The 20,764-nt window shown below is 45.2% G+C and overlaps 1 protein-coding gene across 2 annotated transcripts in view; it reads left to right on the top strand.

Moving 5' to 3' along the window:
* Positions 1-20,764, top strand: part of NID2 (nidogen 2) — a 78,541-nt gene that overhangs the window by 7,677 nt on the left and 50,100 nt on the right. For both annotated transcript variants that reach the window (XM_081229077.1, XM_081229076.1), the window contains exons 3-4: positions 3,296-3,528; positions 9,720-10,432. In XM_081229077.1, coding sequence (XP_081085203.1) covers positions 3,296-3,528; positions 9,720-10,432 — 946 coding nt within the window. The remainder of the gene's footprint in view (positions 1-3,295; positions 3,529-9,719; positions 10,433-20,764) is intronic.

Genomic DNA, 20,764 nt, shown 5'->3' with positions numbered 1-20,764 from the left:
GCGCCCCCTCTCTCCTCCCTGGGATACTGAGGGAGTTGGGAACTGGTGACCCTTTTGTGGGGTTTGGCAGCCCATCTGAGGCTTTCCCTTCAGGGACAGAGCATGTGGGGTTCTTGCGAAGACTTTTCTCCAGGAATGTGAAGACCTTTCCGGTCTGGAAGCCTGTCAAGGCATGCTCCTGGGGGAGGAGCCCTGCAGGACATCACGAAGAGGGCACTTTAGCGATTAGATGTAGAATTTTGTGGAACGGAGAGAACTTTAAAAGTGATCATTTGGTATGCGGGTGGTTTTTAAACAGCCAAACTTCTTTGGCCAGTCTCTGGGATCCTATATTCTATTTAAAATGCTTGTATTTGCCTATTTCGGTGGAGACAAGTAGATTAAATAAATGCTTGCCACCTGTAATAAGTGCTTGTCTCAGGATGGCATATAAAAGACATTGAATAAATTTTCATTGAAATGAACTTGTTGACTGGCTGAAAGAATGAATAAAATCAAGTGCTATATACCCAGACCCCACAGTAAAAAGCCAGACTCTCCCCTGCACAGCTCTGTTTACTTTTTCCCTCCCCTCCCATCCCCTTCAATTCCTTCACAATCTATGGGACCTCCTTATCTTATAGAATTTCTCTAGACTTAGACCCAGGATTCCTCCTATCTGACATTTATTGTGGGCAATCAATGCCAGGAACTTTGAAAGCTTTGCTTTTTAAAACAGAATCTGCCTTCTTCCTTAAGTACCTTTCTTTCTCTAGTTGAACTTTATTGGGACTAAAGTAAAATTGAAGTTATTGAATCTCCATTCATCGATGATGTAGTGAATAGCATATACTCTGTATAGACATGATACAGGACAGCCTTTGTTTACATTTGGCAGAAGTTATGGCTTCCGAGCTTTGGGAAATTCTAGAAAACATCCCTTGCCTTTTGTTTTTGGAAAAGTCAGGCTTTCCGGATGAAGCGATCAACAGCGACAACAGTAACAAATATATGAACACTGCCCCTGCCCCCCATCATTAAGTTTCTGAACTTAAAGAAAGAAAGAAAGAAAAGCAAAAACCCAAGCCAAGCAAGGTGACCTTTTCTGTGTTGGAGATCTAAAAGAAAGTTTAGATAGTATTTTGGTTTTTTTCTGGAAAAGCATTTTAACACCTGAATTTCTTTGTCTTGTAAGCAAACCCTCAAAACTGTACTTTGAAATTAAACATAGGAAAGAAGAATCAACACTAGGAAAGAGCTTGACCACCGTATGGGGAAGGACCCAGGACAGAACAAAATGCAGACCCATGCCTCTTGTTTGCTATTTCATTTAGTAAAATGTGATGTGCTTCTCTCTGCCTAATTTTGTCTGTCTAGCAAAATGGGGAAACCGTGCTACTTATCAGTAAATAACGTTTCTAGGAGCCCCATTATTTAGGAAGTGATGGTATTTATAAATACCTCCCCTGCTGCCTGCTAAATTGTAAAAGGAGTGGGATTTAGTGAGAGGTGTTCTCAGAGACCTTAATACAACATCTTTTTTAAGATACTCAAGCACCATTAACTGATCATTTGGGTGGGGGGAGATAGCTGGATGTAGGTAAAGGCAAAAATGTGTCTTGTTGAAAATACGAGAGTATGTCAAACCTTAAGGAGTGGTTCTATAAGGACCTGGGTGCTGAGTCTGTGGCTAACTCAGGCTCCTGGCCTCTCTTTCTGGTCTGCTTTGGCTTCTGCAGTGTTTATTAATGTTCACAGGCGGCCTCTGCAACGCCTCCCCACCCCAGCCCTTAAGGTGTTGGGCCCACGCCCTCCTCTCTGGCCTCCACTACCTCCTCCAGCAATTCTCCTAGAATCCCAGCCGTGGCTGCTTCTCTGTCCTAAGCTCTGAGACTGTCCTGGGCAGCGGCTGTGTCCTTTGTTCCTTGGCCTCTTTGCGCCAAGCATACTGTTGAGTGCTTAATAGGCACCTGGCTGTTTGAAGTAATGTACAAATGAATTAACGAACTGAGTTTACAAACATGTAAGCAGCTAACCAGGCAAAATGAGGTGAGTGCTAACTTGAAACACTAAGATACTGCAGAGGGTCAGAGAACAACAATAAATCTACAGGGAATCGCCAAACTCCTCAGAGGGGCAGCATTAGAAGGTCAGGAGTGTTCCCATGCACGGGAAAACGTGAGCAAATGTGCAGAAGCATCAAAGTACATAGGGCAAATGGGCAATATTAAATAATCTGGTGGAGGTGCAGGGGATCTGAGCCTGAGAAGAGAGTTTGCAGCTTATAAATCACCTGAGATGGCCGGCCAAGGAGTGGTTGGCACAGCCTGGTGGTGCAGGGCAGGGACCCTGGCCGGCCTGCCACCGCATACTAGTAGCCTGACCTTAGGCAGATCTCTTAGCCCCTATGTCTTTGTTTCCTCATCTGAGAAATAAGGGTAGGGTAACTCTGGTGCTGGTGTCAAAAGGTAGATCGGGGCTTCCCTGGTGGTGCAGTGGTTAAGAATCTGCCTACCAATGCAGGGGACATGGGTTCGAGCCCTGGTCCAGGAAGATCCCACATGCCACGGAGCAACTAAGCCCATGCACCACAACTACTGAAGCCCATGTGCCTAGAGTCCATGCTCTGCATGCAACAAGAGAAGCCACTGCAATGAGAAGCCCGCACACTCCAACAAAGAGTAGCCCCCGCTCGCCTCAACTAGAGAAAGCCTGTGTGCAGCAACGAAGACCCAACACAGCCAAAAATAAATAAATAAAATAAATTTATATATTAAAAAAAAAAGGTGGATGGAAGAGAATAGAGAGTAAGGCTTTGGGAACAGTAAGGAGACCTTTTGATCAGCCAGTGCCTCATACCACCCCTGCCCATAATGGGCATTCAGTAAATAAGTGAATGATTGAATGAATGAGTGAATGAATGATCCAGATGAGTGCCCAGGGCAGAAAACTAGGGCAGTGGCTGTGGGAATGTACAAGTTAATTTTGCTACTTGCTCTCAGCTCTGAAAGAAGTTTGGATGAAAGAAGTTTGAAACCTTAAAAAATAGTTTGATTTTTTTAACCAGTGTTTTTTTTACCTATGCATGTTTCAACTATTAATCTAAATTGATAAAAGATGATTATAACAATAATATAGCTGATGTAATTATGTTTATAACTTGGAGAGGAAATTTAAAAGAATATTATGTGTAAAAACAATTTAGAGAAATCCTGAGAAGGGGGACAACCCTTTGCATTTTATAATGCTTTGGGGTTTTTTTTTGTTTGTTTTTTGTTTGTTTTATTAAGAATATTTTCTTTTTTTTTTTTCACAGCTGAATACTTTCCAAGCAGTTTTGGCATCTGATAAGTCTGACACCTACGCCCTCTTTCTTTATCCTGCCAATGGCCTTCAGTTCTTTGGAACCCGCCCCAAAGAATCTTACAATGTCCAGCTCGAGCTTCCAGCCAGGGTGGGCTTCTGCAGAGGGGAGGTCGATGACCTGAAGAGAGAGGGACCATATTTCAGCTTGACTAGCACTGAACAGTCTGTGAAAAATCTCTACCAGTAAGTAACATAGGGCTTACGCCCTTTCCTGTTGGAATGTAAAGACCCTTAGGAGCTACCTAAACTTGAGTGGCCCTACCCATTAAATATCATCTCCGTGGTTTCTAAGTAAGGGATCAGATCAAAACCAGGAACTAGGCTAGACCCTGGGAGGAGCACATTGACCAAAATATAAACGGTCCTTTATTTTTCCTGCCCTATTGGCTATAGATACCAGAAACAGAACTCTCTGTGTGTGTGTGTGTGTGTGTGTCTGTGTGAGCGTGTGAGCACAGCCACTGAGGCTTGCCATGGAAAACATTGCCCTTGGAACCGCATAAAAATACTCAGTAATACAACTGCCCAGGTTGAGGTTTTTCCAGGTTAATCCTTTCACAGCTGGAGACATTGTGAGTTAGTCTTTTGGACAGATAGGAAGGGGAAGGGTAAGCTGTGACAAAGCGAGAGAGTGGCATGGACATATATACAGTACCAAACGTAAAATAGCTAGTGGGAAGCAGCCGCATGGCACAGGGAGATCAGCTCAGTGCTTTGTGACCACCTAGAGGGGTGGAACAGGGAGGGTGGGAGGGAGGGAGACGCCAGAGGGAAGAGATATGGGAACATATGTATATGTATAACTGATTCACTTTGTTATAAAGCAGAAACTAACACACCATTGTAAAGCAATTATACTCCAATAAAGATGTAAAAAAAAAAAATGTCAAGAGTAGTGTAATTTGGGAAAAAAAAAGGAAAACCAAACAAACAGATTGGTAGATTTTTGGAAGCCTCAGGATTTCTCAGTAGCTTCATTATCTGAAATCGTCCTGAGGGTTTTCCATGCAATGCCTGGGGCCAAGCACATTCCTTAGTCCCATCACATAAGCTCACTCTGCTCGTCCACATCGTGCCCAGTAGCTGGGTTGGCACCTGTTGATATTTAATAATTTCCAGGCTCTAAAAAAAAATCTCTGCTTTTATCCCTTCCCTGAATACTGGTCTAGAAGGCAGACAGAATACATTGGTTACCTGGCCTCCTTTGACGCCTCTAAGTTTCGTTACATGAGTCCTGGGTACTGGAACATCTTACACTTTTGCATGCCATCTGCTTTACTCAGAGACCAGAGAGCAGGCCCTACAACCAAATAGGGTTACTCAGAGCTGACATTTATTGAGAGCTTACTGTATGCCAACATTGTGCTACACACTTTCCAGAAGTTCTCTTAATTAAAACTCAACAAGAATCTCAGGGGGTAAGTTCTTCTCTTTTCTCAATGTGACACATGAGCTTAGGGAAGTTAAATTGCCTATAATCTCAAAGTTATGAAGTGGCAAAGCCAAAATTCAACCACAAGTCTGGAGCTCTGAACTACTTATTTTATGCTGAATCCTGGCCTACTTTCCCCTTCTCATGACTCATGTCGGACATCTTTTGAGCTCCAGCAAGGTTGCCTTTTAGTCTTCACTCTGGAGAAAACTTAGCTCCTTGTTCCCTCTCCCCTGGTTCCACCCTCCTCTTCTACTCTGGAGCCCACAGGTTCTCTGCCTCTCAGACATTATCGAGAGCTCACCATGGGCCAAGAGCTGGAAAGAGAAAGATGTCTAAGGCCCAGGCCCTGCACGCAAGCAACCTGCACTCTCCTAGAGTAGATGGACAAACAACAGTTCCAGAGCATGGGAGTAAGTACTAACACCTCCTCAGGGTACAGGAGGCAGTGAGGGCCGAAAAGCCGGAGGGAAAAAGCAGACGTGTTCCCCCCACCATAGCCATAACGGCCTCTAAGAACTCACACAGACACACGCACGCACACACAGACACACACGTACACACGTACACACAAATACCACTTCCATTTACCTCCCTCCATGCCTACCTCATCTTTATCTTTCATGCTTCATAGAAACCTCTGAGTTGCTTGATTGAAAGTGGAAGATATGGGGCCAAAATGACCGTCAGAGGAAGTTTTCTTTAGTAGAATCTGTACTTAGTATAAAAACTAAAATAAAGTACAAACAATGCCGAGAAACGTGAAATAAAAGTAAAAATTACCCATTCTCACTACTTCAAGTGATAACCATTATTAACAGTCATTCCAGAATTTTAGGTTTATGCAAAACCTTTTTCAAAACCAAAATGGTCCTTTTGTTATACATATGGCATCTTCCCATTTACTGTCTATGGGTGTCTTTCAGTAAGATATCTGTTATATTATTATTTGAATGCTATCAAACATGGCATCATATATAGCCTGTTATTAAGACAATAACTTATTGATGAACATTTAACTTATTTCTCGTTTTTCCTTTTATAATTATTGTTTCAGTAAACAAAATAATACACATTGCTCAGATGCTCATTTGTCTTAAAGATAAATTCTTGAAAGTAGAATTGCTGAGAAGGGATATATGCAGTGTAACATTTTAATGTATGCTAACCAACTGCCTTTCAGAAACCCTGCACCGACTTACATTCTCACCAGTAAGGAGGGCTGTGATCAACAGTGTCTGTTTCCTACAAGCTTCTAGTCTTTCTAGTATTTGTGAATCTGATAGGTGTAAAATGTTCATATTTTCACTCTAATTTCTTTGATTACTAGTAAAACTGCACACCTTTTCCTATGGTTAATAGCCATTTCTTTGCTATTTTCTATTGAGGTGTTTACAAAGACCTTTAACAAATAAGAAAAAACCTAGTAAAGATATTTCCTCTCAAATGCTGTGAATATTTTTATCTAGTTGTTCATCTTTAAAGTTAGTTATGATCTAGAAGGTATAAGTTTAGGGTTGTCAAAATTATTGTCCTTTTCCTTTATGATTTCAGGTCTTGGTATTATTCTTAGAAAGGCCTTCTCTACCTCCAAATTATAGAAATGTTCCTCAATTTAATCTTCTATTTTACATTTATTTATATATTTATTTATTTATTTATCTGGTGTGTGTGTGTCTGTGTTTTATTGAAGTATAGTTGATTTACAGTGTTGTATTAGTTTCAGGTGTTCAGCAAAGTGATTCAGATTTTTTTTTTTCAAATTCTTTGCCATTATAGGGTATTACAAGATACTGAATATAGTTCCCTGTGCCATTCCATAGGTCCTTATTGGTTATCTATTTTATATATAGTAGTGTGTATATGTTAATCTCAAACTCCTAATTTATCCCTCCCCGCCTTTCCCCTTTGGTAACCATAAGTTTGTTTTCTATGTCTGTGGGTCTGTTTCTGTTTTGTAAATAAGTTTAGTTGTATCTTTTTTTTAAAAAGATTCCATATATAAGTGATACCATGTGATATTTGTCTTTCTCTGCCTGGCTTACTTCACTTAGTATGATAATCTCTAGGTCCATCCATGTTGCTGCAAATGGCATTATTTCATTCTTTTTTATGGTTGAGTAGTATTCCATTGTATATATGTACCACATCTTCTTTATCCATTCATCTGTCAATGGACATTTATGTTGGTTCAATGTCTTGGCTATTGTAAACAGTGCTGCAATGAACATTGGGGTGCATGTATCTTTTTGAATTATAGTTTTCTCCGAATATATGCCCAGGAGTGAGTGGGATTGCAGGATCATATGGTAACTCTATTTTTAGTTTTTTAAGGAACCTCCATGCTGTTTTCCATAGTGGCTGTTATCAATTTACATTCCCACCAACAGTATAGGAGGGTTCCTTTTTCTCCACACCCTCTCCAGCATTCATTAGTTAAAATTTCAAAAATATGCAGAAAAGTGGAGGGAATCATCTAGATTTACAGGCTGTTGACATTTTGCCATCTTCATCATTTTTTTTCTTTTTTGCATAAGTAATTTAAAGTAAGTGACACACAGCATGCCATTCACTCCTCAATGCTTCAGTATGCATCTCTAAAAAATAAAGTTATTCTCCTAGTCAGTGGAATTGTTGTCTTCCTCAAATTTGTCTCATAATTATAAGCTCAGAGGTCATAAATTATATAATTCATAGTGTGTTTGTCATAACTCTTCTTCTGCACATTTAAACATGAATGTACACATTTGTATTTTTTGAGATTATACTTTTCTATCTCCTGGAAGACAGTAGTTACTAAGTACTTATTACATGCAGGGCCCCATGCTGAACATTTTATGTGATTTTCTAACTTAATCCTCCTAACAACCCAGGGAGGAAGGCACCGTCATCTCATTTTGTAGCCTTGTTTTCCTTTCTAGGAAATAAAGTTCTTTCTGTCACTAAGCTTTCCAAATGACCTTGGATTTTAGGATAAACTCAAACTGGCTACTTTCTCATCATGCACAATGACAAAAGCCAGGGTAGTGATTTATATTTAATTAGAAGATTATTTTATTTAGCTTTTATCTGTCATAATTTGTATTTTCCTACTCTTTTAAGCTTTTATAGTTTTCTGTTTCTGACTTCAAGAAGAAATTTCACAGCTGCCACACCTTTGATGCGATAATAAACTCAACATCCTCAGATGTTCAGAGTTCTCTCTTACCTCCTTTAGCGCTCCTTGCTTGCTTGCCAAAAAGCACCGGCATTAATTCTTAGAACCTACCAAGTCTACATAGCATACTGCACAAAGGATCACAGTTTTGCTTTCTATGCTCCTGTTTCCCTGAACTAATTACAACAGCAGCAGTGGCAACAACAGCAATATGCAAGGGGGTGGGGATTGACTGATTGATTCTTGGAATTGTGTTAAAAATATTATTGCTGTAGAAATCCACATGAATATGATGAGTACCAACCCAAATGAGCAAAAGTCTCTTGTCCTTATATGACTCAATGAATTTCCTGTTGTTTTCCTTCTCATGGACTGATTTTTGGGGAAATCCCACAGCATGAGAGACTTAGAGCCTGGTGTTTGGGCCATATGCCAGAGAGTACAGAAATGGGTGTATTCAAGCCAGCCAGACCCTTTGTTCCTTCAGGTGTTTTCTTATTTTTTTGAAATTGTGTATGGGGTTATCCTCTTTGGAATGTATCACTGACTAAAATAATGGATCGCTGGGATATTTGGAAGGCTGAATGGAGCCCGTGTTCTTTTCTAGTGGGGGAAACGCGTGAGCTCCCTGGCTCCAGATTTCTGGATACCTCTCACCTGTGACCTGTTGGCAGTTTGATTAACTTGCTTTCTTATTTTCCCCTTAACTTTGTTCTACATTTGCTCAACAGTTTTGAGACTTAGGCATTTCTATTTCTTTGAATTTTTTGACATGGGTTCACCAGTCTCTGTGAATTAGTTGATTGATTAATCCGTGTGACTAAACCGCAAATTGTCTCTAACATTCTGTAATGTGGAGTAAGATAATTAGGATGTGGACTGACTAGTGTATTAGTTTTCTGACGTAATGTGGATGTTCAGAACATGGGCTTTGGTGCTACGTAGTGCTAAGTTCAAGTCCAAGCTCTGTCAGTTATTAATTGTGCAACCTTAAGACGATTAATCTCTCTAAACCTGTTTTCTCCTCTGAAAAATTGGTCATGATCACTGCCCCTACCTTGCAAGTTGTGTTGAAGAATGTTAAACACTGGGCATGTAACTAACTCTCAAATAAAAAATGTTGTTTAAGGGTTTGGCAAAAATGTTTAAGCATATGTGTTCTTGAGTTTGTTAAAAGTAGAGGAAGGGGGCTTCCCTGGTGGCTCAGTGGTTGAGAGTCCACCTGCTGATGCAGGGGACACGGGTTCGTGCCCCGGTCTGGGAAGATCCCACATGCTGCGGAGCGGCTGGGCCCGTGAGCCATGGCCGCTGAGCCTGCGCGTCCGGAGCCTGTGCTCCGCAACGAGAGACCACAACAGTGAGAGGCCCGCGTACCGCAAAAAAAAAAAAAAAAGTAGAGGAAGGATAAAATACTCCCACATTCCCTATTTGTTTTCAAATAGCCATTTAGATAAAACATGTAGAGCAGAATTCTGATTTGAGGGTCTGGCAATTCTGATTTGAGGGTCTGGCATAAAACATGTAGAGCAGAATTCTGATTTGAGGGTCTGGCATTCGGTAGACACATGGCCTTTGAAACCCATTGTTAAATAAGAGGTAGTTTACATCAAAATTCCAGTATAATCTTTAGTTACCGTGTAAGTTTGGTTTTATTTGGGTTTCCTGCCAGTGAAAACTCTGAATCTGATCTTAATAGTCTTTCAGTTTTAAAATAAATCGCTCGCCTTTGTGGGAAGGTGGTGGATGGACACTTCTGTGACAAAGTCCTGTTTCCTTTTTGTTTAGACACAGCAACCTGGGGATTCCTGGAGTGTGGGCTTTTCATATCGGCAGCACCTCCCCATTGGACAATGTCAGGCCAGCGACAGTTGGAGGAGACCTTTCCAAAGCCAACCCTTCAGCTCCCCTGGGACATTCCTTTAGCCGTGCTGCGGCCCTGGAGGGTGACTACACTGAGGACAACTTGGATTATTATGATGAGAACGAGGAGGACGTCGAATACCCCCACGCTGCTGAGCCAGAGGAAGCATCGAATGGCCACAGCACAGTCGATGTTTCCTTCCACTCGAAAGCTGATTCGAGGCCGTTAGGAGGTGCGATCTCTCCGCCAGATTCTGACCTGGCTTCCCCTTTGCCACGTCCAACATCTAGGGATGGGCCTGAAACAGACTCTGCCACCTTGAACCCTCAAACCAAAGAGGTGAAACCTCAGGGGGAGATAGATGCCCCGGATTTAAAAGGCCGAGTTGAGTCTTCTGAACAGCCAGGGACCACAGTCCCTGCCCCACCAGAGACTGGAGATTCACTGGATCCTTCCCAGCAAGCCCCGCCTCCCTACCCAGATGGACGGGCACAGCCTGCAGACAGGGATGTTCCTCCAGCCCATCCAGGAGGAGAGGCCGTTCTTGCAAATTACCCCGGGCCGGATCACGCTCCACCCCTGGGTCGCAGGAGGCAAGTGGTCGGAGTGGAGGACGACATCAGTTCCAACACTGAGGGTAAGTGGGTTTGAACCCTGGGTACTAAGAATTCATTGAAAAAAATGCTGATCTTCCAGAGAGTCATGAATTTTCTCTCAAGCGAGTTGAGGAAGCGTTTCGCAAAAAGAAGCTTGGGACTGATTTCTAAAACCCATTGTTTCAGGAGATAGAGTATCTTTCCTTTGCCAAAGAAATCTTGGCAGGCAGATTCTGTTTGGAATCTCTTGACCATTACTAATGTTTTATTTATTAATTTATTTATTTACTTATTTTTAAAATGGGCCCCATGAATCCCGTGGGGAAGAACCGGGGTTGCTCGTGCCAGCTGTGCTCTCACGTGGAATGAAGTTATTTCAGTTTGAAAGTTCAGCAAAGGTAAAGCGTTTTGAGGCTTCACACACATTACGATAATGGAGGGCTTCAGGCTTTAGTTTCAAGCAGCGAGTTGTGCTGGCTCGGATGAACATTCCAGATTCTTCCTCTGTGATGGGATGACCCCGGTGCTCCCCTCGCTTAGAGACACGGCGGTGGGCTGTGGGAGAGGGGAGCCCTGGGGAGAGAAAACTGCAAACCACCTGTGTCTTGTCATTTCTGGTTCACGGCTGTGCAGCTGTGCTAGTCAGCTCCCCCGAGCCTTGCCCTCATTTCATGACTCACTGACCAGAGCGAGGGGCCAGCAGAGAAATGCCCAGGGGAGGTGACGGTTAATTAATACAGACACGGAGCCCATGTCACCTTCTATTGAAGGCGAGACTTGTCATGTCAGCTCTTTCTTCCCAGTCAGGGATGTAAACACCTGAATGGGAAACTGGCCACGGATTCATCCCATTTGTTCCAGGGACTGCTCATCTGACCTCTGACAGGAGGAGAGAGGTCAGAGGTGAAAGCGTTCTTTAGGACCTTTGTTTTTTTCCTTCACCTTTTCTGTTTCCCATACTTTTTATGGTAAAACAGGTTGACCTAGCAGAGGGTCTTCCAGGTGGTTCTGCTGTGGTCCTGATCTGCAAGAATTTGCTTGAAGAAGCCCTTCTTTCAGGAGAGGTGAAACTGTTTTGTGACTGAGGCAGCATTGTGTAATGATTACAGGGAGAACGTTGGTGTAGGTTGAATCCTGGCTGTCACGCTGTCTGGGTGACACTTTATGTAGCGCCCAAGCCTCCAGTTTCTCCTAAATTTGTCGAGAGAATTAAAAGAGATCACGAAGTTCTTAGGCTAACGTCTGTACTAGTTGGATCTTAATAAATGCTGGCTGCTGTTACTAATTATAGAGGCTTTAAAGCAGTGGGAATGGGGGTGGGGTAGTAGAGGATGAAGAGCGGGCTTGTTAAATACTTATGCCTTAATTTGTGCCTAAGGACCACGTTTCTCTCATGTTGAAGATGTGAAGTTTATTGGAAGGCTTCAGAACCTTCACACCCTTCTGATAGTCTCCTGAATTTTCAGCACAAGTGCCATATATCTAAACAAAATGTAAAGCCAAGTATCAAAGACACTTTGATCACAGAGATTTTGAGGTAAAGACGTGCTCCTATGTGGTCTTTTCATTTGTGGGTTGTGATTCCCTGCTCCGGGAAAAGCTTGGAATATTAGAAAGCAGATCCCTGGAGTGAGTTGTTAAAGGGTTAAGAAGAAGGGGCTGCACATCCTGCTTTGAACTGTGAGGGGCTGGATAAGCTCGAATAGCTGTAGGGGTCTAGGGAACTGGCCATAGAGAAAAACAGGCAGCAGCCAGAACCCTCACGGGGCACGAACTATGATATTTATCAGCTTCTGGATGACGTCTACCACTGACATCTTAGAAATGGCAAAATGCCTTCGAAACAGCTGATTAATACAATGAAACATTTAGGAAAATAAATCTAACTAGAAGTTTTTGAAACTCGAAGAAAAAAAATCAACCACCATATTAGCAGACAGGGAAAGCTTTAAAACTTGAAAGCAGAAAGGGAAAAATAGGTGAACCTTTGGTTTCACCTCAGGCTTTAGGAAGACTCGGTATCCATGGGGAATTTGTTCCAGGATCCCCCCACAGATACCAAAATCTTTGGATGCTCAAGCCCCTTAGTCAGCCCTCCGTATCCACGGTTCTGCATCCTCGGGCCCCTCAACTGCAGGTTCCCCTAACTGCAGATCCTTAACGTTGCACAGGATCTGCCGTTCCTTGAATCTGCGGAGATACCGGGGAGCTGACTGTATAGAACCATGCAATTGTTAATTACTTGGTATTTCTTGGCAGTGAACTTTGTTTTTTCAAGCAAAACATTGGCATCCCAGAGGTCCATTAGGCAAAAGTGGACTCCCTCTGGGAAAGCCAGTGGGCAGGGTGGCAGAGACTCACACCAAAGAGAGCCTGCTAACTGTCCAGCCTCAAGCCATCTTGCTCAGCTTTTCCTACTGATGCAGTGAAGGAGTGTGGATTTTGGTGTTTGATGGACTTGAGCTTGATTCCCAGCTCTGCCATGTGGTTTGGGATAAGACAATTTCTCTGTTTGACTCTCATTTTCTTCAGCTATAAAGTGGAGATAACGTAGACCTCATCAAAGAGTTGTGAGAATTAAAATTGGGCATGGAAGCACCGTGCCCAATAAATTTTAGTTTCCCCTTGAAGCTTCATAGTAGTCAGTAAACCAGGAAATTAAAATTTAAAGCCCTCCCCCAAATATCTCTCCCTTCTCTTTAAAAACAATTTTTTCCCTCTTAGGGACTCTTTTTATAGACCTTTTATTGAGAAATCTAGATTCTTTTTAGATCATGTCCACACCAGGCAAGAATGTCCCAGTTTCACTCTAGTTCTAGCCTCGAGCATATTATTTGCTTTGTTCTGCTTTCATAGACCACAGAACTGGCAGTAAATTGGATGCACAAGCTTTCTCTGTCTCAGGGGTCTTACTTCTCCAAGCAGCTCTGGAAGATTGTTGTCAAACCAAAAGTTACCTGAGCACCTGCCATGTGCCCTTCTCTGACCGGGGCACTAGTGGAAGTTTTCACTGGCATTTATCAAATGTCCACTCAGACTCTGAGAGGAAACTTTGCTTGGATTGCACTAGCACGGTTAATCCTCAGAATTGCCCTGTGGGGTAGGTACTATTATCCTTCTCACAGTACAAAGAAGGAAATTGAAGGCTGAAAATACTGAGTGATTTGTCTGCATAAGAGGCAGACCAGTACAGCAGCGAAGCCACGGAAGATTAGAGCAAGCTGTCAGGTAGCACAGCGCAGGGCAGATTCACGTGTGGTGCCATCAGGGAAGTCTTCATGGAGGAGGGAGGCTTGAGCCAGGCCGTGGGGTCGGAGTCTCAGTTTAGAGAGGGAGAAAGTGGGGCATATTCTGGACAGAGGAGTGACAGGAGTGGAGGTGGTGAGGTGGAAATGGAGAGGGAGTGAGTGAGTGAGTTGGGGGCAGGGGATGTGAGAGGCAGCTGCCATTGAGGCTCCAGACGCCTAGGACCAGAGACTGCCAGTGTTGTGGGCAGCAGGACAAGCTTGATTCACAGGGGTCGTAGAGATTTTTAAACCTGCCCAGGTGATGTAATGGGAAGCTTAATGTGACCTCAGTCTGCATGATGAATTAGAAAGGGGGAGGGACACCTGCCTTTCAGAGACCTCAGATGTTCTCACTCCACCGTGGGATCCTGTTGATTCTACTTAGACAGCATTCACGCAGGGCAGGCCCAGGGTGTGAACAGGGATTTCCCTGTAGCTTCTGGTCCAACTCTACTTCTGGCCTTGGGAGAGACCTCAGGAATGTGTTGCTCAAGCAGCTTCTACCCTGGGATGAATTCGAACAGGCTCTGCTGCCCAGCCCAGCCTTCCAGGCACAAAAGCCCCTCTCCTAGGTGCACCCCCAGGTTGCTGAGGGACTGTGAACAAGAGGACCCCCATACCTGTGAAGACACCTGCATGGGAGAGCCTGCTAGTCTCACGATGGTGGATGTAACCCTCCCCCCCACAGAAAAACAGGGTCCTAATAACTGTTTGCCCAATGAGCTTCACTATGTACCACACACATACCCCCAAAACAGACGAAAACTGGAGGGAATAGCATACCACTGTTTTTCATTATAAAGTTGGATGTGGTTAGTTGGATGTGGTTTTTCTTATTCGTCTATCATCCTGTGAGGTGGGAAACCTAAGAAAAATCTGTCCTGTAGTGAAAATGTAAGTCCTTTTTCTTGAGGTAACAGGAAGAGCTGTTAAAAGTAAAAGACAGCTCAGCTGCCAGGGGCAGCCCTGCGCAGGAAGCCCTCCGTCCCCGTTTGCATGAACCCGGTCTGCTCCGTGGAGCCTGCTGGCCTTCCACGTGGCCGGGCCAGGGCAGAAGACGAGTGCTTAAGTGTTTCTGGAGAAATGAAGACTGAAGGGTGGGTCAGAACAAGTGCACAGGAGTTTTCCATTTGTGTGAAAAACTCCCAATTAGGACAAGTCTCAAGTACCCTGGCAGCACCTTTGCTTCTTTTCCCTTACATAGCCCCCTAGCCCTACCCCATTGTTCTTTCTGTTAAGGATAGGAGAAGAGTGAAAAGCATTAACTGGAAAAAAGAAATGAGATTTTAAAAATCCTCACGTGAAGTTTCCTTTAGCAACGGTCTAACCTCAGTTAACAAAGCTGCTGCAAACTGAGCTTATTCAAACCTGGCTGGCCTCCCCCCTCCTGCTGGGCCTGAGCTACCAGCAGACTTGTCCCTATCGTTTTTGACTCTCTGTGACAGGAGCTGCCAGGCAGAGCGTGGGTCCCCGGAGGGTCTGGAAGACAGCCTGCCCCAGTGGGTAAAATTCAGGAGAGAGGAATCTGTGGAATGAAAACTATATTTCTCAAAGTTTGGCTCTAGTCCACTTGTGGCTATTTCTCCCGTGGCCGTGGTTTAAAATGCTGATTCCACACCCTTCCTCCACCTTCTGACCCAGAATCTGCCTTTTTATTTATTTTTTTAATATTTATTTATTTAGGCTGCGCCGGGTCTTAGTTGGGGCACACGGGATCTTCAGTTGCGGCATGTAAACTCTTAGCTGCGGCACGCATGCGGGATCTAGTTCCCTGAGTGGGGATGGAGCCCAAGCTCCCTGCATTGGGAGGGAGGAGTCTTACCCACTGGGCCACCAGGGAAGTCCCCAGAATCTGCCTTTTTAAACCAGGTCCCCTGGTGATTCTGAAGCCCATCACACTTGAGTACTGCTGGTGTAATGGAAGGAACGTGGAATTTAGAGCCAGAAGATCATATAATCTTTGTGGGCCTCACTGGTGTCATCTGTAAAGAGGGGATACCACCTCCTCGCCAGAATAGGAAGAAGTGTGTGAAAACACATTCAAAACTGTGAGGTACAGAGGCATAGAAATGACCACAGAAAAAGAAAAAGTGCCACTTTGTTTTTTGCATCTGCTCACTGAACATCTCATCCAGCTGGGATTTAGACACGGATTCCCCACCTTCACGGAATTCAGCATCTTTGAATCTACCTGCAGTTCCCATAGAAATTTGAGAGGTCACGTTGGCCAGAAGTCTGGCTTTTCTTCCCTGCTTAGAGAGCCACACGTGGGGTCCCATTTTTAGGTCCTGTTCTCCCCCTTCATCAGGGAAGGGAAATGGCTCCTGGGCTCCCAGTTGCCTCCACTAAGGATCTTCACGTGCCCCGCTTGGGGGTTTGGCCTAAGTGGGCCATAAGCACAGCGTTCCGCTTCTCAGCCAGGCCAGGAATGAATGCTAGAGCATTCCCTGAAATCCCAGCCACCCCAGGAGCTAGTTGGTCAGGTGAAATTCATTCACTACATTAATCAGCATTCTCTGGCTCAGAAATGGAAAGTTTGCAAATATCCTGAACACTGTTGCCACTGGACATAAGAGTCACCCCAGGAGTGGCTAAGGTACAGACTTGTGGGATCCGCCCATCGAGAGTCTGCATTGGTAGGTCTAAGGTGTACCCTGGGAATTTGCATTTTTAACTGGCATCCCAGGTGATTCTGATGCAGTGGTTCCCAGAATCCATAGGGAGGAACGCAGCTGTCCCTCTGAATGGTTAAGTAGTGCCGTGCTGAGGGTATAAGTCCCTGTCAGGGGGCGGGGTGAGGCTTCCCAGATGCCTCAGAGACGTTGCCAGAACTCCTCTGCCACAAACCTGCTCCAGTAAATGGCGCCTCCAGCCTTCCATTCCCACGCCAGGAAACGAACATCCCTGTGGACCCCTCTCTTTCTCCTCTCGTCCTCCCCACCCTGCTCTCCTTCCCTCTCTCTACCCTCCCCCGACTCCTTCTCCGCTTCTCTCCCTCCATCCGATTCATCAGCAAACCCTGGCAGCTCCACCTTCAAAGTACTCCAGATTTGGTCCCTTCTCATCCTCTCCACCAGGACCTCCTCCTCTCAAGGCACCGGCTCATTCCTGAGGTTCCCGTAAGTCAGACCGTGTCACTCTTCTGCTCCCCAGCAGCGTCCCCCCCTCCCTCAGACTAAAGCCTAAATCCTTCCCTTGACCTGTGAGGCCTGACAGGTGAGAACGGGCCAGGAGTACCTCTCCCGCCTTCTCCTGTCTCCCTGCTCCGGTCCTCCCCACGTACCCCGCCAGCCTGACGGGAGCTCTTGCCCCCACTCATCCTCTCCTCCTCCAGGCCTCTGCCCAAAGCTCATCCTCTCCCCAGGCCCTCCGTGGCTGTGTCATTTAAAAGAAGCAAAGTCACCTTCCGTCTCCAGCCCTCTTGTTCCGCCCCGATTTAAGCTTCTGCACAGTTCTTGACACCATCCGCCGTACTGAATAATTGACCTGTCTGTTGACTGCTGCCTAAAGGGGGGAATGTAAGCTCCAGGACAGGAATTTTTGTCTCTTCTCAGCTGTATCCCTAATTCCTAGTCCAGTGCCGGGCCCACAGGGAGTGCTCGGTAAGTATTTGTTTGAATTACTGAAAGAATGAAAGAAAATTGTAACAGGCATTTACCTTTCATCTAAGCTGACATTGTCAGTGTTACATGTGCACATTGTCAGTGTTACATGTGCACGTCTGCATGTGAAGGCAGGCACGGAAAAGGGATCCCTCTGTGTGTTCCTCTGTCTAGAAGTGCACCCATCTTTCCCCAGTGTGACTGGCGTGGGCTGGAAGGCTGAGCTTGTGTTCTTGGCTCAGTAAGTCCCATCCTGGGCATGCAGCTTTCCCCTCCCCCCCACACACACAGCTGAAAAAGATCCCCAAGCCAGCTTACCAATAGTTAATTTAACCCATCGTAATTATAGTTTGTCTCATAATAGCCTTTCATGGGGCCCTGTTACTTTTTGTTAGAAATGTGCGGTCTGTGTGTCCATGAACTTATAAACTTTGTCACAGTTGCATTTGTAAGTTGCTGGCTGCACTGCTGAGCCTCTTTTTACCCATAGAAAAGCTATGCCTCCTCCTAGTATTTTAGTTCAATTAACCCAACTCAACACATCTGTAGTCCTCCTCCAGCTCACCTCTCCCTGTTTCATAATCCTCTCTTAGAAGAAGGATCGGGTGGAAGAACAAGCCTTCACAAAACAACAAATAGAGGGAACACAATACAAACCCATCATTTCTTTAATCTGAGGACAGAACAGTGTTAATGTGGTTTTATTTTTACCTGAATTTCCTGAAAATGACTACCTTTTAGTCCTGCATCAGATTGCCTTTTTACCTTGGTGCTCAGAAGTACACTAAGAAATAACGTGATTTCTGGCAATGAGGTGTGAGAAGGGGTGTCATCCTGATTTTGGAGAGGAGGAAACAGACATGGTGCAATTCTGTGGTTTCTGCAGAGACACCTGAGTCAGGCTGCTGTCGGACGTCAGAGCTTGGGACCCTCTGCTGCCCCTGCTTGTGTTTCTCGAGGGAGAGTCCTGATGACAGCCGATGCCATGAACACACTCACAACTCTGCCAGTCCCTCCAGGGGCCACTTCTTTTTTTTTTTTTTTTTTTTTCTTTTTTGCGGTATGCGGGCCTCTCACTGTTGTGGCCTCTCCCGTTGTGGAGCACAGGCTCCGGACGCGCAGGCTCAGCGGCCATGGCTCACGGGCCCAGCCGTTCTGCGGCATGTGGGATCTTCCCGGACCGGGGCACGACCCCGTGTCCCCTGCATCGGCAGGCAGACTCTCAACCACTGCGCCACCAGGGAAGCCCCAGAGGCCACTTCTTAATACGTGTGACTTTTCAGAGCTGGAGAAATCCAAGATTTTGACAAGTTACATTCATTTATTTTTACTCAGACTGGAATTTTTCCCCCCTCATCAAACCAATGGTATAGATAATGATACATCGTTTTCTCACAGCAACCTCTTATAATCTTCTTTATTATCCATTCTGTTTTTCTGCCTTGAGTTTTGTGTCACTTTCCTGTTTTAAAAAGTGTTCATGGGGGCTTCCCTGGTGGCGCAGTGGTTGAGAGTCCGCCTGCCGATGCAGGGGACACGGGTTCGTGCCCCCGTCCGGGAAGATCTCACATGCCGTGGAGCAGCTGGGCCCGTGAGCCATGGCCGCTGAGCCTGTGCGTCCGGAGCCTGTGCTCCGCAACGGGAGAGGCCACAACAGTGAGAGGCCCGCATACCGAAAAAAAAAAAAAGGGAAAAAAGTGTTCATGGTGATGCCTAATTTTCTATTTTTATCAAGCTGGAATTTCTCAGCCGTGTAGGCCTGGTACCAAATCTTGAGTCACCGACTTCGCTCTCACTCTGTTCCCAGTCAGATATTCCACTTGAGTCAAGATCGTCTGTCCTGCCAACCCTCAGCTCACTTCTTTCTCAAGAATCTGTAAGCAGCAGTCAAATACTGTCCAGAAGTTAATACTACTGCTGCTACTCAGTTCTCCTACCTGTGCTTTTCTGTCAGCTGTGACCGCCATCTGGACAATCTCTGCTATCTTCTCCCACTAAGCCTGATTTATAAAGTAGGACTCAAACCTGACTGTCCGAAGCCTGTGTTGATTAACCGCAGTCAGCTGAGCAGATCCTTTGCCTGGCTCTCGTGATCGATGTCCTTGGGCTCTGCTGGAGGGTGGTTGAGTGCAGCTGTTAAGAATCTGGAGCCAGACTTCGTAGGTTCAGATCCCAACTCCACCACCTACTGCCTGTGTGACTTCAGGAGAGTCACCTTAATCTGTGCCCAGCTTGTTTACCTGCAAAACAGGGATTAAAAAAGTCCCTGCTCTTGTGCAAATTAAAAGAGTTAATAAAGTTCGTAGAATAGTACCTGGCATATATTAGGCACTCTTTCAAGGTTCACTTTGTTATAGTCTCACTTGCTGATACAAGTTGACGCTGGCTCCGTTGTTACTTCTATGGTGCTACATTCCCATCCTGCCTCAACGTTGGTTTGTTTTCTGTTCTCCCCGGAGTACTGGGTAAGTACTGATCTTCCCATTTCTTCTTTCCCTTCCCATTTCCTCCTTTTCAGACCTAGATGTGGAACACAACTGCCACCCAGGTTTTCCCAAGGGCAGTTTATCTGTCTCCCTCGGGAGCCGGCACCTCACAACAGCACTGGAGTCCAGCACTAGAGTTTTGTGCCATCTTTGCTCAGTCAGCTCCTGGAGTCTCCACCCAACTCCTGCTCCGGGGGGTGCAGAGGTGTGCACAGCCACTTTGCCTCCTGGTGGCCGTGCTTGGGATTGGGATCATCCCCCGTGTCCCGGACAAAGCTTTCTCTTATCTGTCAGCAACCCCCAATTCCTTGGCCATTCCGTTCAAGGACAATAGCATCTGCTCCAGTTCCTTTGTTTCTTGGTAGCACAAATGATTCTCTTTCTTTTTTTAATGGGCAGAATAAGCGAGAGCTGGAAGGAACAGCTACTGGAGCACTGAGCTTACCCAGGTCCACGTGGCTTCCTAGAGAATGGTGACTATGGCCAGGCTCTCCGCTGCTGCCCTGACATCTGGCTCGGGCCACACCCACCACGAGAAACCCTGCAAAGGCACAGAGCCTTTCGCAGCTGGGCTCCCTGTTTCCTTCCCCTCCATCTCCACTTGCCTCCTATACACTTTCTTTAGGGTGTGTGTGTGTATGTGTGTTCTTTCTTCAATGCCCTTCTTCTCTTTCAGAAAAAAAATTTTTTTTCTGGGAAGTAAGACAAGCTATAGGTTATATTCTCTTCAAGTTCAGGGTTACCAAAAGTAAAAGAATGGTTGGACATAAGACCGTGTTCGTTAGTTTCTCTCTTTGGTATTCCTCTCGGGAGCTCATTAATATTAGTTTGAACTGTATAAAATTGCTGACCTTTGGCCATTTTTGACCCAGAAAATGGCAGTTCAACCTAACACGTACTTCCTAGTTGGCTTTCCTGTCACTGCACCGAGGGGCGCAGTCTCAGCCTCGCTTACCAGCTCTGCAGAGAGACCAGATGGGAGTAGTCGGCAGTACTTC

Source organism: Mesoplodon bidens, assembly GCF_964165515.1.
Source record: "Mesoplodon bidens genome assembly, chromosome: 3".
In the NCBI taxonomy this organism is placed as follows: domain Eukaryota; kingdom Metazoa; phylum Chordata; class Mammalia; order Artiodactyla; family Ziphiidae; genus Mesoplodon; species Mesoplodon bidens.
This window is presented reverse-complemented; position numbering and strand designations above follow the sequence as displayed.